This window comes from Arachis stenosperma, chromosome 9, assembly GCF_014773155.1.
Source record: "Arachis stenosperma cultivar V10309 chromosome 9, arast.V10309.gnm1.PFL2, whole genome shotgun sequence".
NCBI lineage: Eukaryota > Viridiplantae > Streptophyta > Magnoliopsida > Fabales > Fabaceae > Arachis > Arachis stenosperma.
The window spans coordinates 26,330,944-26,348,789 of record NC_080385.1 but is presented as its reverse complement, the minus strand read 5'-3'; the positions used below and the strand labels follow the sequence as shown (position 1 = coordinate 26,348,789).

Genomic DNA, 17,846 nt, shown 5'->3' with positions numbered 1-17,846 from the left:
TAATAACATACTTTATTTCATACTTTTAAATATTAATGAATGATAAACTGATGGTAAAAAAATAATAAATTCTGATGACCCTCTCTATCACTCCTCATAAAAAATATACTATATTCAAAAATTATATAAGATAAAAAATTATTTAAAAGATAATAATATTTACAGAGATATAAAAAAGAATCAAGGTAATTATTAAAAAAATATGATATAGAACATTATAACTATTGACGAATCTCACCTAATTAATAATTAAATATTAACAAATCTAATTATTTAATACATATTTTTCAAAATAGCATCAACATGTAGACAGACACCAAAATGCGTGAAGAATGGTAAAACGAAACGTTATGTATAACATTCACAGATTATTATCAACATCCTCGTAATAATTTTTAAACGAATATAAAATAAAATATTAAAATTATTAATTTACGAAAATATAAAAAGAATCATAATAATTAATATGAAATAAAATATTAGAAATATTAACAAATCTCAACATAATTAATCATTAAATATTAATTTACGTATGATTAATTACATAATACTTTTTTAAAAAATAGCTTAAAAGAAAGATATACAAATTGTTACCAAAATGTGCCATGTCAGTATGTTTAGCGTCAGAATATAACAAATAATAATAATAATAATAATAATAATAATAATAATTAAAAAGATATAAATTAGAATATTAGAACTATTGATGAAATTTTAATATAAATAATTATTAAATATTAATTTATGTATGATTCATTACATAATACTTTTTTAGAAAATAGTTAAAAAGAAAAACGTATACAAACGATCACCAGAACATAATATGTCAATATACTTGGTGTCAAAATGCAATTCGTTATAGAATAATATAATAATGATTTATCAAATATAGATGTTTCCATCTTTTAAAAGTTATATTTCAAAACCATCTTTGATAAAGGTCCGTTTGAGAAGTTTCAAAAATTACTTTTTTGACTTATAAAAAATAGTACTATTAATGTTTGGTACAGTTTTCAAAATCAAATTGTAACTTTCTAAAAAGCTATTTAAGTGCTCATAGAGCAAGTTAAAAAAATGATTTTTCTTATAATAAAAAATTTTTTGTCACAATTTTTTTAAAAATAAACACTTTTAAAACTAAAATTAAACTAAATACAAAATAACTTATTTATCAGTTACTTTTAATATAAGTATTTATTATTTAAATTTATTTTTTCAAAAAGAGCTTAATTAAACTATTTATTCAAATTAGAGTAAAGTATTTTGCGAAAATAAAAGCTTATCCAGAGCATTAATAATTAATGGTGGTCAAGAGCATTAATCCAACATTAATTTCAATTAATAACCTTAGTGATTAAGAAAATAGTAAAAAGTTAGCAATTCATGGCTATATATAGAGGGTTGCCATATAAAGGGTGGTATGTAATGAGTTTTGTTATTATATCTCCCATAAAATATATGGAGTCTGGTATGAATTTCAGGTTGGAAGGCAAGGTTGCAATTGTGACCGGAGGAGCAAGTGGAATAGGAGCAAAAACAGCGAGGGTATTTGTGGAAAACGGGGCATTTGTAGTTATAGCTGACGTCAACGATGAATTGGGACATCAAGTAGCAACTTCCATTGGCGTAGACAAGGTTAGTTACCATCACTGCGACGTTAGAGACGAGAAACAAGTTGAAAAAACCGTTACTTTTGCCGTTAACAAATACGGAAGCTTGGACATCATGTTTTGCAACGCTGGAGTTGCTAGCTCTCGTTCCAGCATTCTTGATTTGGATTTGAATGACTTTGACAACACACTAGCCGTGCATCTTCGTGGAGCGGCCGCGTGCATTAAACACACGGCACGTGTCATGGTCGAAACAAAGACACGTGGCTCCATAATTTGCACGGCTAGTGTGGCTACTATAGTTAGTAGCAATAAGGCTAGTCATGGATATACCACAGCTAAACATGGTCTTGTGGGTCTTGTGCGTTCGGCATGTGGTTAGCTTGAAGCTCATGGAATTAGGGTTAATTCGATTTCGCCTTATGTTATGGCCACGCCTTTGTCGTGTAGAGATCTTGGTATGGAGGCAAGTGAATTTGAAAGTGCTGGTGCTGTTGGTGCCAATTTGAAGAGGATTGTGTTGAAGCCAATTCACGTTGCTCAAACAGCTTTGTTTCTTGCTTCTCATCAATCTGCTTATATTAGTGGCCATAACTTAGTTGTTGATGGCGGTTTCTTAGCCCGCCGGTAATCTGGCGCGAGCGCCACTCTCGAACAATAAAGGGTTTAACTATCCTGTGTCTTAAGAGCACATTTTAAGAGTATAATAATAAATTTTTTAAGTTTTGGATGTATTTAGTGCGTTTGAAAACCTAAAAGAAGTTCTCTTTTCAATAACTAAGAAATTAATGAAAATGAAGCAAATAAAAAGAGTACTTTTTCACTTTTCAATTCAATTTCTTTACAGCATTTAGAAATTATGAATGAATTATTGAATTATTGAAAAGAATTTCTATTGAATACATATTTGCTAGATATTAGCATGTACCTTTGTGCTAATCATCTAGGGGAAAAATGAGGGGGGAAAAGAAACATCATAGGAGTATAATATGCTGATTATTATTATTAAACAATTTTGTTAATTAAGAAATAGTTAATGTTAAACCTTGTCTACCGTTTGCTCAGTTTCATGTACAAACCCTGTAGAAACAAAAAGATATATGTTGATTGTTAAGAATACTGGTGTCAAAATGATCATAACTTAGATGCAGTTGTTTTCATGTGAAGTAGATATTTAAGAACCATTAGATGATTTGACAAGTTTGACTAAATCATCATCTAACAGTTTTCAACTATCAATTTCATATAAAGACAATTGCATGTGAGTCTTTACCTTATTTTAAAGAATGTATGCATAGCAAGATTGTAATTAAAACCTTACATTTGTTGTATGTATTGTTGCTCCTGTAGTCATACTGATATTTTGATCAGGAACCAGCTCAAAGTTCATGTTCTGTAGAAAGATTGTAAGAGCAACTGTGGCCTCCAATAATGCGAACTGGTCGCCGATGCATTTGCGAGGGCCTCCGCTGAATGGAATGAATCTGTCATATGTTTCGAGTCAACATTAAAGTCTAAGCTAGCGTGCACAAGAAGTAACAGATGTACCAAAAAGTGACAGTGACAGAGAAAAAGAATTACTATTGTTGTTGCAATGATATAATGCAAACCTGAAATCCGTGTTCGTCTCATTCGGCACCGGCCCATCCATGTCGAATCTTTCTGGCAAAAGCTCTTCAGCCCTGTCCCAAACCTTGCAAAATCATTTGTGGAATAGATCAAAATGGTGAATTTGAAAGTGGGCAAAAGCACTTGATTATGCAAGATTTAGGTAAAAACTCACATGCGGCTGTTTTCAGTTGACCGTTGAAAGCCTTCGATGACAATTTAGTCAAACTTGTCAAATAATCTAACGGCTTTCAGCTATGAACTTCACATAAAGATAGTTGTATGTGAGTTTTCACCTTTAAGATTAACATGTAGCAAAGTGAAAATGAAAGAAGAAAAAGAATATACCTCAGAAGAATGATGTATATTGTACACAGAAATCATAATATCTTGACCAACATTGACTTTGTAAGAACCAGGAAGTTCATCAGGAACTTGAGCTCTTCTTATCAACACCTTCAGGATGAAAATTAGCTATTTATTTATTCACAATTTTAGCCATCAATTTTAAATGTTATCAACCCAAATTATTACAAAATCATTCTGAGAAGCATAGGAACCTACTGGAGCATGTGGATAGAGACGGAGTGACTCGATGATGCAGCGTGTCAAGAACTTATGATCTTTAATATCTTCATAGGCGGGATGTCTTCCCTGTAAAACTCTGTCTACCTCTTCTTGTGCTTTTGCCAACGCAGAAGAATCTTGCACAAAATGGAGGTCGGGGGACGGAAAAGCCATGGTGAAACTCTTATTTTTTCACTCAATGCTAGTAATCATATGGAAAAAGATTCTCTAAAGCAAGGAGAATTGTAAAGTAATAAAGTAAAAGGTTAATCACTATTGAATTTGTAACTTCTATCATGTGTGAGTCCTACCATCTTAATTCAAGGGTGATTAGACTTTCACTTTAGCAACTTCCTCGCTTCAGAGGAGATTGATCCATAATGATATGTCAAAATACATAAATAGAGACACAATATATGCAGCGAGCAACTCATTGATGCTGAGGCGAAATTGGAGGGAGGCTTACTAATCAATTCATAAAGTTGATTGCAAAAAAAACAGAAATCTTATCTTCAAGAAAGAAGAAAAGGAGCAAAGAAAAGCAAATTTGTACCTTACTTAGAAGATAAAGGGTCTAGGTTAACACGGAACCAGTGGTCTCATGGCCAGCAACTAATAGTGACAAAAGATCATCCCGTAATTGCACACTCGAAACCTGCAACATACGAACTATCAAGAAAAATAATCAACATAGAAAAGCTCTTCATACCAGAAAACAATTTTAAGATACAATTTACTTGGCTAAGCTATGATCAATCAATATCCAAGTTTGTGTAATTTAGCATTAAGTAAATGAACCTCTTTTCTGCTGGCAAGCAAGAACCGAAGAATACTAGGATCGGTGTCATTCACATATTCTTCATCATCAATTCTTTCTCCCTCAGCTTCTACGATTTCTTTACATTTTTTAATAAGATCTTCGACCGTCGTCCTGATAATACTAACGGCCTCTTCAGCCTCTATTTGTCTGGGGATAATCTTACAAAGAAAGTTAATCTGCAAAAAAATAAGAAGAATGAAAAGTGGCATAACCAATACAGAAAGAAAACTCTTATCATGGATTGGCGAAATGAGAAAGAACTTGCCTTCCAATATGGAAAAAGATCAGTGGACCGAGCCTCTGCCTCTTTCAATGCAGTGTAAACAGCTTCGATAACAGGAGAGTAAATATAATGTTAAACTATATAAGCTATATTAAAAAGTCTCCTTCATAGAGTCTATCTCATTTATTCATGTCGAATTTCTGTTATATAAAGCTCGACGCGCTGGACGCATGGCCGCGAACGGTGTGGCGATCGGAGCTCAAACGAGGAAGTTATGGAAGTTGGAAAATTGATGAGGGTTATGGAAGTTCTTCTTCCTCCCAACGCTGTTCAGCGTTTATGATGATAATGGGGAAGAAGATGATTCTGTCCCCTTTTTAAGTATGGGTCCGGTTTGGGCCCCGATTCAACCGGTTTGGCCCATCCGGTCCAATTTTGGGCCAAAATTTTTGAAATTGGTATCAAAATTCTCGTTTTGAAGAGCTCTATCATATTTTGATATTAGTTTTATATTTTTAATTTTCTTAATTAAAATTTAATTTATTGACTAACTATACACTAATTTTACGAGGTTTACAAGAGCTAGCTTTGCAGACTTAAATTGAGGAACAATGAGAGAAATTGTTTAACTTTTGAATGCTTACAATATAATGTTTTATTGGCTGACACAACTTTTCATCTATTCAATTGGGATCCCTTCCATTCTATTTAGATGGAAGTAAAGCTCAGAAGACTTTCTATTATACTACCTTTATGCTTTTTCAGGTTTATCATTAGTTGGATTAAGAAACATTTTTCGTGATTATGTCAAAATGACTTCGTACTTTCAAGTGAATTTTTATTATCATGTTCATTATTTTGAAACTGAAAGTTTAAATAATTTGATTGGCCTGACTTTAGAAGTGCACACCACAGCCGATGTGTCTGTGTCTTTTAATAATTCTGTGCTATGCTTTGATTTTATTGTTGTGATAGTGGATTACATTTAGACGCGAATGCCATCCTAAATGGCTGTTCAAACAACTTATTTTATGTGTATTATCATGACAAAAAAATTCCTTTATGTATAGATGAGGGTGTGTTAGAATCAGCTCTGATAATTTATTTATTTCAGTGATGTTTGTCTTTTATTTTTATTAGCTGATTTCAAATATATAACTGTAACTGTGATAGCAATAATGCTATTTTGTTGTTTGAATTTGATTTTAAACTGGATATTTGCTTGAGTGGTATCTCAATTTATTAATTATGAAGGAACTTGGTCTACTCTCAAACGAATAATTCATGTGAAGGTAAAATATAAATTATGAACGCTTGCTTTTTGTTGATGAGTAAAAGATGAACATTGCATTTTAGTTAAGATCTGAAACTTGGATATTTTTTTAACCCTTATTTTATTTTATTTTTTTGAAAATTCCTCTATTCTCAACTATTGTTTTTATTCTCGAAGATTTGGAGATTGATTTTCTGGGTTTGTGAGATTGAAATTATAGGTCTTGGATATTGGAAGGAATTTTTGGCGATTTTGGATGAAAAAGATTGGCTATCTAATTCCTTAAAGTTGAACAAATTCTTTATATAAGTTTTTCCCTTATATATATTCACAGATTATCATAAAGTAGGCATTGTAATATATATATATATATATATATATATATATATATATATATATATATATATATATAAATTTGATTACTTTTCTAATTTTATGACAGCTTTGGTATTTATTTGCAATGTATGAAGATTGAAAATGTTTAAATTCTTTTAAACTGATGGGTTCATTTTGAGTTACTGGATTTAATTTTAAGTTGTTTGATCATAACTTGTTAACGTGAGAAATGATGAGTATGAATTGATCATAGTTTGATCTTGGAAATGTCAAATTTATCAATATTTTCTTTTCATGAGTTTCTTATTTTTAGTTCGTTCATTTATTTTGGATTTTTTTTCATATGTTACATTTGCTCATTCTAAATATTTTTTTTATTATTATACTTTGACTGATTGTGTTTGAATATTCCGTTTTGTTATTGTTGTTGATGTTTAAAAGTAGAATCTCCAGGTGATACTATTTTTTTTCTTATATATGCTAGCTTCTAATTTTGGATGCAACATCTATGTCCTTTTTCTAATCTGCTCTCTCAATTATTTGCAATACTCTTATCATTTTTGGCCTTTTACAGTCTTGATGATGATGTTGATGAGGAATGGTTATGGAATAAGGAATATGGTGAAGCTTTTTTGGTGATTTTAACATTTACTTATGCCCTAAAGCCTCTTATGCTATGATGATATTTTTCTGTTGGACTTTGTTTTGTTTTGTTCGCTTTCTATTTTTGTTGAAAAAAAATCTATATTCTATCTAGCGATGTCACATCTTGTAGTATGATTGTTGAGCATGGTGCATACGGAGGACCAGAAATTATAACCTGCGAAAAATAGTTCTTCTAAACTCTTTCGTTACTTTTATTTAAGTAATGGTAATCGTTAAGTTTGGGAATGTTAGGTGCTCTTCTTGGGATGATTTGTGTGGAAGTATGCGCTATAATCGTGCTACGTGATTTGATGTATCGTTCATTTTGTTATATTTCATATCGGAAGTTCCTTGTTTTAATTCTTGTTGAGATGAAATTTGATTATTCGATGGCAGCGCCGGCTGCAACCAAGAGAGAGGCCACGGCGGCGGTAAAGCACAGCGACGAGTAAAGGCCACTACCAAACAGAAGCAGGTCAGAACCGGACCGGTAGTTGACCCGGTCATACAACTGGGTCACTGGTTCAATCGGTAGGTCACTGATTCACCCGGTTGAACCGGTCATAATTAAATAAATATGTAAAATTATAAAAATAAAATTAAAAGTTAAAATACATCTCTTTACAAACATATTAGTAAAAATCAAGTATTAGACATAACTGATTATGCAAAAAAATAATAATAAATTCGTCACTAATACAAAATAATTTCTCAATTTAAATGAACAAGAGAGAATATAAGATAACACAATCGGTTTCTAATGGTGTTTGTGATGAAGACATTTTTAAATTAAAATTCTATCCCCAAAATAAAATAAAAAAATTCATCTCAGAACAATTTTCAACAACAAATTCAACTTAATGATGATTTTCAAAGAAAAAACTTTAGCAAAGTGATTATTTCAGCAAGTCAGTTCAAGGTTCATGATAATCAGTAACATTTAACTCTAATGATTTTTAACAACAAATTCAAGGTTCAATCCCTAACAAATTCAGGCTTCAATCACTAACAAAAATTTAACTAAGTGATTATTCAGCAAGACGGCAAGAAATTCAAGGTTCAATCACTAACAAATTCAACTTAGTGATGATTTTCAGCAACAACAAAAACTAGCTCAGTAATATTTTCAACATATTATTCAAGGTAACAAATTATTGTCAGTGATGATTTTTAAGGAAAAAACTAGTTCAGTGATATTTTCAGCAATAAATACACCTTTCAGCAACAAAATCAAAGTGCAGTGATGAATTACAGCAACAAACTGAAACAGAGAACGGGGAAATTTGTTGGAAGTCACCAAATCGGTTCGGGTTGCACGAAAGAAGCTGACGGCGAGACCCGAAGCAAGAAGACGACAACGATGACCAACCCCAGGACCTTCTGCTTCTGCCTCTGACGCCGAGAGCAGAAGGAAGGCGTGCGACTGAGTGCGAGACGGTGAGCGACAAAGACGACCAGCCAGGACCTGCTGCTTCTGCTGCTGGCGACGACTGATGTTGGGATTTTTGCCAGTAAAGAATTTCATAAAAACAGTCGCGTTGTAGATATAGTCTCTAAACCGACAGAAATCCCTTCGTACAAACGTTTTGGTTGTCACAAGTAACAAACCCCTTTAAATTTGATAACCGAGTATTTAAACCTCGGGTCGTCTTCTCAAAGAATTGCAGGGAGGTATGTTCTTATTATTGGCTATAAAAAAGGTAAAATTGGGGTTTTGGAGTTTGGGCAATGGACACAAGTATATTTTCAAAGCAATAAAAATAAATAAATAACTGTAAAATAAACTCTTGGCAAGATATGGGAACTGGAGGTCCTATCCTGGTTATCCTTATCAATTGTAATGAAAATTGGATTTTTCTCCCACTTTGTTAACCTCTAACTATGAAGGTAAGTTAAGTGGATGAATTCCAATTTTCAATTAACAATGAGTTTGATAACTCAAGAGTCGCCAGTTATTTAACCAAAGCCAAAAGGAAAACTATCTGCTCGAATGAAAATAATTTGGATAAGTACCGACAACATAAATTAAAGAAAGCAATCATAGATCTGAAATATCTCAAATAGCATTAATTTAAAAGTGTAATCTGTAACATGGAAGAGTTCATAAATTTAATTGGAAAAATAAATAAAAAGGAACATTGAACCTGAATCGAGAGTCACTCTCAAAAACTAAGAGAAGTCCTAAATCCTAATTTCTAAAAATCCTAATTTCTAATCCTAATCCTAAGAGAGAGAGAGGAGAGAACCTCCCTTTCTGAAAACTACATTTAAAAAATAATAAAAAGAGAATTATGAATGTATATTTTTGAATGAATGCATTTCCCCACTTTATAAACTCTAATATGTGTTCTCTGGGCCGAAAACTGAGTCAGAAATAGCCCAGAAGTCACTTCCAGCACTTTCTGGTCCGTACAGGTCGCGAAAAAGTGACGCGGCCGCATGGCTCACGCGGCCGCGCGGGTTGCGTTCCTGCCAGGTCACGCGTCCGCGTCACTTGGCGTCGGGGCAGCTATGGCAAATTATATATCAAATCGAAGCCCCGAACGTTAGCTTTCCAACGCAACTGGAACCGCGTCGTTTGGACCTCTGTAGCTACAGTTATAGCCGTTTGAGTGCGAAGAGGTCAGGCTGGACAGCTTAGCAATTTCTCCAACTTCTTGTATTCCTTCCACTTTTGCATGCTTCCTTTCCATCCTCCAAGCCATTCCTGCCTTATAATATCTGAAAACACTTAACACACATATCAAGGCATCTAATGGTAATAAGAGAGGATTAATAATAAGCAAATATAAGTCCAAAGAAACATGTTTTCAATCAAAGCACATAATTAGGAAGGCAAATGTAAAACCATGCAAATAGTATGAATAAGTGGGTAAAGAGTTGATAAAAACCACTCAATTGAGCACAAAATAAACCATGAAATATGGGTTTATCAACGACGAGCGCAGGGAAGGGACGTGAGCGCGACCCAGTGCGAGAGGGTGACGATTGACAACACAGAGACCGACGACGAGCTTGATGGGAGACCGGAGACGAGAGAGGGAGAGATCTTGAGTGCGAGAGCCAGTGAGAGAGGTGAGTGAGCTCAAGCTTCAGGCTTAAGCAGAGAGTGACCACACAAAGAAGGTAGGCCTAGGGCAAAAACGTATGGGGTTGCAACCAAGAGAGAGGCCACGGCGGCGGTAAAGCACAGCGACGAGTAAAGGCCACTGCAAAATAGAAGCAGGTCAGAACCGGACCGGTAGTTGACCCGGTCATACAACTGGGTCATTGGTTCAACCGGTGGGTCACTGATTCACCCGGTTGAACCGGTCATAATTAAATAAATATGTAAAATTATAAATATAAAATTAAAAGTTAAAATACATTTCTTCACAAACATATTAGTAAAAATCAAGTATTAGACATAACTGCTTATGCAAAAAAATCAAGGTTCTGAAAACCGGACCGGTCATCAAACCGTTTTAGTCACTGGTTCATTGGTTCATTGGTCCAACCGGTCCAATCAGTGGTTCAACCGGAAAAACCGTTTTAGAATAAAATAATAAATAAATTATAAATAAACATCCTAAAATATCTTCCAAATTTAAAACATTACACAAAAAATCATCAACCAACTTCATATGATCTTAACCAAATACAAACTCAAAGGTTAAATAGTAAAAAGAAACATCTAAATATTAAATTTTGACTGAGGGTTAACAGGATCATTTAACACCTCAAATTCTAATTTAGAAATGTAAGGAGACAAAGGATTATCAATTTCAAAAGAATGTTGAGCTAGTTCAGTTAGAAAATGTTGATCATTCTGTGTTATTATGCTAGCTGAACATGAACCTGAACCTTGCAAGATGACCTTTTCGGTTTAATCTTAGACAACGTTCTGTTGTAAGAGAGCTCTCTTAGCAACAGATTCTTCTTGTTGAGCAAGCCATAAACGAGATCTAGTGTTGTTTCCAAGTTGAAGTATCAACATAACAAGTAGTCATTGAATAAGAAAGCATAACATATCACCAACTACCTATACACTTTGACTCTCCTTCCACTACCATCATCATCATTCATCAGTTTATTTATATATGGCATTGGCAAGTAGCTACCCTACTCATTCAGCACCAACCAGCATTTGATTTTATTTCCATATGATCTTTATCAAAATACAAGAAGAAACCTGATATAAGACAGACGCCACTAAAAATGATAGATTGCATATAAAAACGAAGTTGCAAGTTTAATATACTGCTTTTGAGGCTTACACGATAGGCTTTCGGCATCATCATCAACCTCTGCAGTAGCAGGCTTTTAATCTTTCCTCTTAAATACCACTTTTCCATAATTTTTAAACAATTCATCATACATCTCATCTATATCTTCACTACATCCGGCAAAATTTGTCTTTCATGTTACCTGCATTATCATTCATTCATTTGCAAGGCACAAAAATTTACAAATTCTCCAGATTTAGACATAGAACAAAATCTAAAAAGTGAATGAGAGAAGGATTTTTTTAAGAAATTAAAGTGGCCATTAAATTAGTGTTGATTTAACTAAAGTTACAACCCCCTCGTATTTCAGAGTCATCAGCAACTAGTAATTACAAAACAGAGCCATCAGTAAATTTGAACAAAAATTTCAAAGCCATCAGCAACTAACAATTACAAAACAAAGCCATCAAAACAGCAGCATAACAAATAATCACCCCTAAATTAATTCAAAACAGCAGCATAACAAAATCACTAATCACAAATTACAAATCACAAATCACAAATCACAAATTCAAAACACTCAGTGCCATAACAAAACAGCAGCTTAACAAGTCACTAGTCAATAATCACAAATTCCAAACTCAAATCAACAGCATTACAGAAGACCCAAAAATGACAAATCACAAATCACAAATTCAACCTCAAATCCTTGAAACAGAGTAACAGACTCAACTTTCTAATAACCTCAAATCAGTAAATCAGTTTCACTAACCTTCCACTGACAGTAGGAAGACGACGGCGGGACGACAGCGACACCACGGCGCACCAGCTGAAGGCCTCGAGCAGCGATTTCACCTGTGAATGGAAGACGTGCCGAGCTAGAAAGGGGAGACACCGTGGAGAAGGAGAGGGAAGAGGCCGCGGAGACGCCAACACAGATGAATGGCGGCGGCGGTTCCGTCCAAGAAGCTGGATTATTCAACAACAACTTAGTGATGATTTTCAGCAACAACAAAAACTAGCTCAGTAATATTTTCAACATATTATTCAAGGTAACAAATTATTGTCAGTGATAATTTTTTAAGGAAAAAACTAGTTCAGTGATATTTTCAGTAATAAATACACCTTTCAGCAACAAAATCAAAGTGCAGTGATGAATTACAGCAACAAACTAAAACAGAGAACGGGAGAATTTTTCGGAACTCACCAAATCGGTTCGGGTTGCATGAAAGAAGCTGACGGTGAGACCTGAAGCAAGAAGACGACAACGACGACCAGCCCCAGGACCTTCTGCTTCTGCCTCTGACGCCGAGAGCAGAAGGAAGGCGCGCGACTGAGTGCGAGACGGTGAGCGACGAAGACGACCAGCCGGGACCTGTTGCTTCTGCTGCTAGCGACGACGAGCGCAGGGAAGGGACGCGAGCGCGACCCAGTGCGAGAGGGTGACGATTGACAACACAGAGACCGACGACGAGCTTGATGGGAGATCGGAGACGAGAGAGGGAGACAGCTTGAGTGCGAGAACCAGTGAGAGAGGTGAGTGAGCTCAAGCTTCAGGCTTAAGCAGAGAGTGACCACACAAAGAAGGTAGGCCTAGGGCAAAAGCGTTTGAACTTTTGCTGAAGTGAAATAGCGTCGTTTCCGAAATATTAAAAAAAAAGGACAAATTGGTTCTTGACTTTTTAATCTGCATATATTTAAGTTCTTGAGAATTTAAAAATACATTTAAGTCTTCTGACATTTTTAAAATTTGGACATATCCATCTTTGAGTCTAATTTGACCAATTTTAAAAACTCTTTCACGTGTGCATCCATATCAACTAGGTCAGTACAACAGGAGTCACGACCCAAGTAAACATGAGAGATCGATATGTCCTAGTTTTGAAAAGGATAGGAATTTAGATGTATTTTAAAATCCTTGAAAACTTAAATGTCTGCGAATCAAACGGTCAATAACCTATTTGTCCTTTTCTAAAAAAATGCATGATGCGGTCCGAATTACTTAAATTGGCCGAGTCATCGGTTTGATTAAGAAAACCTCACAGGTCAAAATCGGTTTTTATCTGGTCTGATGTTTGGACAGTTTGAAGAGTGACTTAGTCTGGCCAAATAATTAGATAACTGAATTTTCGGTTGAACTGGCCAAATCGAATTGGATTTGATAACTATGAAAGCAGCAGAGAGTCTAAAGAGGGAGCAACCATGGATAAAGTTTGTATTTTTTGGTGAGCAAAGGTTAATAAGAAACGAAAAGAAAGCAAAACAAAAATAATGGTAAACAAAACAAAGATGAGCTGCCTATGTCATCTATGCGAAATCGAATATACTACCACGTACCTCAAATTTTGCCAATCAGTCGTCGACATTATTTACATTTCGTTGTATCAGCATAAAAGGCAGTTTTTATAATTTTTGGGTTCAAAAATTTTCTATAGCAAAGCCTTTTATTTATATTCCTTAGAAAGCACCAATGACTAATAAAAAAAAACAAACTTATTTATTGTGACCACCTCACATATCACATATCGCATAGTTGACACTAATCTTTGAAGTCATCAACAAATTTTTTATTATTTCACACCAGTACAAGCAAGAAAAAAATTATGCATTTTTTATTTGTTTTTATAAGAGTGAAAAAACTTCCTAAGACACAGAAATATTTGCGGGTATTGTTCTAATTAGAAACCGAAGATGGAAAAAAATTTTCCCAAGACAAAGGTAGGGATCGAGCGGAGATCCCTGCTCTGTTCGCCATGGTCTTTGAATAATACAAGTTTACTTAATTATTCTTAATATTTTAGATATTACTATATGTATTTTAGTAGTCTCATTTGTTATATATATTTTTTTCTTAAGACTTATTTTACTTTTTATATTATGTTTCTTTTTTTAAATTTAGATGTTAAATTTTAATTAATTTATTATTTTAGAATTTAGACAAGATATATTTCTATATTGTTTCAATATATATATATATATATATATATATATATATATATATATATATATATATATATATATATATATATATATATATATATATAGTGCAAAAACTTTTACGCTATAATATAATATGGATTAATCTACAATATGTATTTAAATATTCAGATCGACCTTCTTATATATAGACTTATATATATCGAATTTCAATTCCATTACATCATTATATCTAATGTACATAGTAGCTCCAATTTATTCTTTATTTCACACATTTTTTGTAGTGGTTCCACTAATATATATATATATATATGAGAATATAGAGATAGAGAATGTGGATTCTTGTGGGGATTACCCAAAAATAGAGAATAAGAAATGTGCCTTAGTTATCCTCTAAGGCGGGGATCAAGGCAGAAACAACGAGAATTTTAAGATTTAAGGACAGTGATTGATGAGCGGATAATTTATACGCTTTTTGGCATTGTTTTTATATAATTTTTAGTATGATTTAGCCACTTTTTAGTATATTTTTATTAGTTTTTATGCAAAATTCACATTTCTGGACTTTACTATAAGTTTGTGTGTTTTTCTGTGATTTCAGGTATTTTCTGGCTGAAATTGAGGGACTTGAGCAAAAATCTGATTCAGAGGCTGAAAAAGGACTGCAGATGCTGTTGGATTCTGACCCTCCTGCACGCGAAATGGATTTTCTCGAGCTACAGAAGCCCAATTGGTGCGCTCTCAATTGCGTTGGAAAGTAGACATCTTGGGCTTTCCAGAAATAGATAATTGTCCATACTTTGTCTAAGATTTGATAGCGCAAGCTGCCGTTTAAACGCCAGCTTTTTACCCTTTTCTGGCGTTAAACGCCAGAACTGGCATAAAAGCTGGAGTTAAACGCCCAAACTGGCACCCAATCTGGTGTTTAACTCCAAGAAAAGCTTATGCACGTGAAAGCTCTAATGCTCAGCCCAAGCACACACCAAGTGGACCTCGAAAGTAGATTTCTGCAATATTTACTTATTTTTGTAAACCCTAGTGACTAGTTTAGTATAAATAGGACTTTTCACTATTGTATTCGACATTCTGGATGCTACATTTTCATATTTGGGGAGGCTGGTCATTCGGCCATGCCTGGACCTCGAGTTCTTATGTATTTTCAATAGTGGAGTTTCTACACCTCATAGATTAAGGTGTGGAGCTCTGCTGTTCCTCATGAATTAATGCAAAGTACTACTGTTTTTCTATTCAATTCAAGCTTATTCTTATTCTAAGATATTCACTCGCACTTCAACCTGATGAATGTGATGATCCGTGACACTCATCATCATTCTCACCTATGAACGCGTGCTTGACAACCACTTCCGTTCTATCTGTAATAGCTTGAGTGTGTATCTCTTAGCCTCCTGGTTCACAATGCATGGTTGCCTCTCCTGACAACAGAGCCTTCCATTCCGTGAGATCAGAGTCTTCGTGGTATAAGATAGAATCCATTGGCAGCATTCTTGAGATCCGAAAAATCTAAACCTTGTCTGTGGTATTCCGAGTAGGATCTGGGATGGGATGACTGTGACGAGCTTCAAACTTATGACTGTTGAGCGTAGTGACAGACGCAAAAGGGTCATTGGATCTTATTTTGACAGAAGTGAGAACCGACAGATGATTAGCCCTACGTAACCCGTAGCTAGACCGTTTTCACTGAGAGGATGGACGGTAGCCATTGACAACAGTGCATATTTTTTATGGTGAAGTTTATGAATGTTAAAATTGTTGGCTCTTGAAAGAATGATGAAAAAGGAGAAATGTTATTGATAATCTGAAAAAAAATTATGAAATTGATTCTTGAAGCAAGAAAAAGCAGTGAAAAATACAAAGCTTGCGAAAAAAAAATGGCGAAAAAAATTGAAAGAAAAATAAAAAGCAAGCAGAAAAAGCCAACAGCCTTTTAAACTAAAAGGCAAGGGTAAAAAGGATCCAAGGCTTTGAGCATCAGTGGATAGCAGGGCCCAAAGGAATAAAATCCTGGCCTAAGCGGCTGAATCAAGCCGTCCCTAATCATGTGCTTGTGTCATGAAGGTCCTAGTGAAAAGCTTGAGACTGAGTGGTTAAAGTCGTGATCCAAAGCAAAAAGAGTGTGCTTAAGAACTCTGGACACCTCTAATTGGGAACTTCAGCAAAGCTGAGTCACAATCTGAAAAGGTTCACCCAGTTATATGTCTGTGGCATTTATGTATCCGATGGTAATAATGGAAGACAAAATGCTTAGGGTCACGGCCAAGACTCATAAGTAGCTGTGTTCAAGAATCAACATACTAAACTAGGAAAATCAATAACACTATCTGAATTCTGAGTTCCTATGGATGCCAATCATTCTGAACTTCAAAGGATAAAGTGAGATGCCAAAACTGTTTAGAAGCAAAAAGCTACTAGCCCCGCTTATCTAATTGGAACTAAGCTTCATTGATGTCTTGAGATTTATTGTATATTCTCTTCTTTTTATCCTATTTTGTTTTTGGTTGCTTGGGGACAAGCAACAATTTAAGTTTGGTGTTGTGATGAGCGGATAATTTATACGCTTTTTGGCATTGTTTTTATATAGTTTTTAGTATGATTTAGCTACTTTTTAGTATATTTTTATTAGTTTTTATACAAAATTCATATTTTTGGACTTTACTATGAGTTTGTGTATTTTTCTGTGATTTCAGGTATTTTCTAGCTGAAATTGAGGGACCTGAGCAAAAATCTGATTTAGAGGCTGAAAAAGGACTGCATATACTGTTGGATTCTGAACCTCCTGCATGCGAAATGGATTTTCTCAAGATACAAAAGCCCAATTGGCGAGCTCTCGATTGCGTTGAAAAGTAGACATCTTGGGCTTTCCAGCAATATATAATAGTTTATACTTTCTCCGAGATTTGATAGCGGAAACTGGCATTTAAATGCCAGTTTTTTACCCTTTTCTGGCGTTAAACGCCAGAACTGGCATAAAAGCTAGAGTTAAATGCCCAAACTGGCACCCAAGCTGGCATTTAACTCCAAGAAAAGCCTATGCACGTGAAAGCTCTAATGCTCAGCCTAAGCACACACCAAGTGGGCCCCGGAAGTGGATTTCTGCAATATTTACTTATTTCTGTAAACCCTAGTGATTAGTTTAGTATAAATAGGACTTTTCACTATTATATTCGACATTTTGGATGCTACATTTTCATATTTGGGGATGCTGGTCATTCAACCATGCCTAGACCTCCAGTTCTTATTTATTTTCAACGGTGGAATTTCTACAAATCATAGATTAAGGTGTGGAGCTCTCCTATTCCTCATGAATTAATGCAAAGTACTACTGTTTTTCTATTCAATTCAAGCTTATTCTTATTCTAAGATATTCACTCGCACTTCAACCTGATGAATGTGATGATCCATGACACTCATCATCATTCTCACCTATGAACGCGTGCCTGACAACCACTTCTGTTCTATCTGTAATAGCTTGAGTGTGTATCTCTTGGCCTCCTGGTTCACGATGCATGGTTGCCTCTCCTGACAACAGAGCCTTCCATTCCGTGAGATCAGAGTCTTCGTGGTATAAGCTAGAATCCATTGGCAGCATTCTTGAGATCCAGAA

At 34.6% G+C, this 17,846-nt stretch overlaps 1 protein-coding gene and 1 pseudogene across 2 annotated transcripts; one reads left to right on the top strand and one right to left on the bottom strand.

Moving 5' to 3' along the window:
• The first annotated feature begins 1,458 nt into the window (after positions 1-1,458).
• Positions 1,459-2,241, top strand: LOC130949284 (short-chain dehydrogenase reductase 3b-like; annotated as a pseudogene).
• A 218-nt stretch (positions 2,242-2,459) lies between these two features.
• Positions 2,460-4,711, bottom strand: LOC130950922 (carotene epsilon-monooxygenase, chloroplastic-like). 2 transcript variants are annotated; one of them, XM_057879525.1, is made up of 6 exons: positions 4,584-4,711; positions 3,783-4,454; positions 3,567-3,674; positions 3,221-3,303; positions 2,932-3,094; positions 2,460-2,690 (listed from the first exon to the last, which is right to left on the bottom strand). In XM_057879525.1, exons 2-6 carry the CDS (start codon positions 3,957-3,959, stop codon positions 2,661-2,663), a joined length of 561 nt encoding a protein of 186 aa, XP_057735508.1. In that variant the 5' UTR covers positions 3,960-4,454; positions 4,584-4,711; the 3' UTR covers positions 2,460-2,660. The 2 variants fall into 2 exon arrangements, 1 of the variants encoding a protein (XP_057735508.1); XR_009073770.1 differs by lacking the exons at positions 2,460-2,690; positions 4,584-4,711 and adding an exon at positions 3,394-3,480 and having other exon boundaries at positions 2,938-3,094; positions 3,783-3,914.
• Positions 4,712-17,846: the final 13,135 nt, after the last annotated feature.

Bases quoted from the DNA above. Each gene is read 5' to 3' on its own strand.
- LOC130950922 (XM_057879525.1), bottom strand. From the start codon at position 3,959: ATGGCTTTTCCGTCCCCCGACCTCCATTTTGTGCAAGATTCTTCTGCG. The intron at 3,675-3,782 runs GTAGGTTCCTAT...TTCATCCTGAAG, and splicing joins GTCTCTATCCACATGCTCCA to GTGTTGATAAGAAGAGCTCA. The intron at 3,304-3,566 runs GTATATTCTTTT...TGATTTTGCAAG, and splicing joins ATATACATCATTCTTCTGAG to GTTTGGGACAGGGCTGAAGA.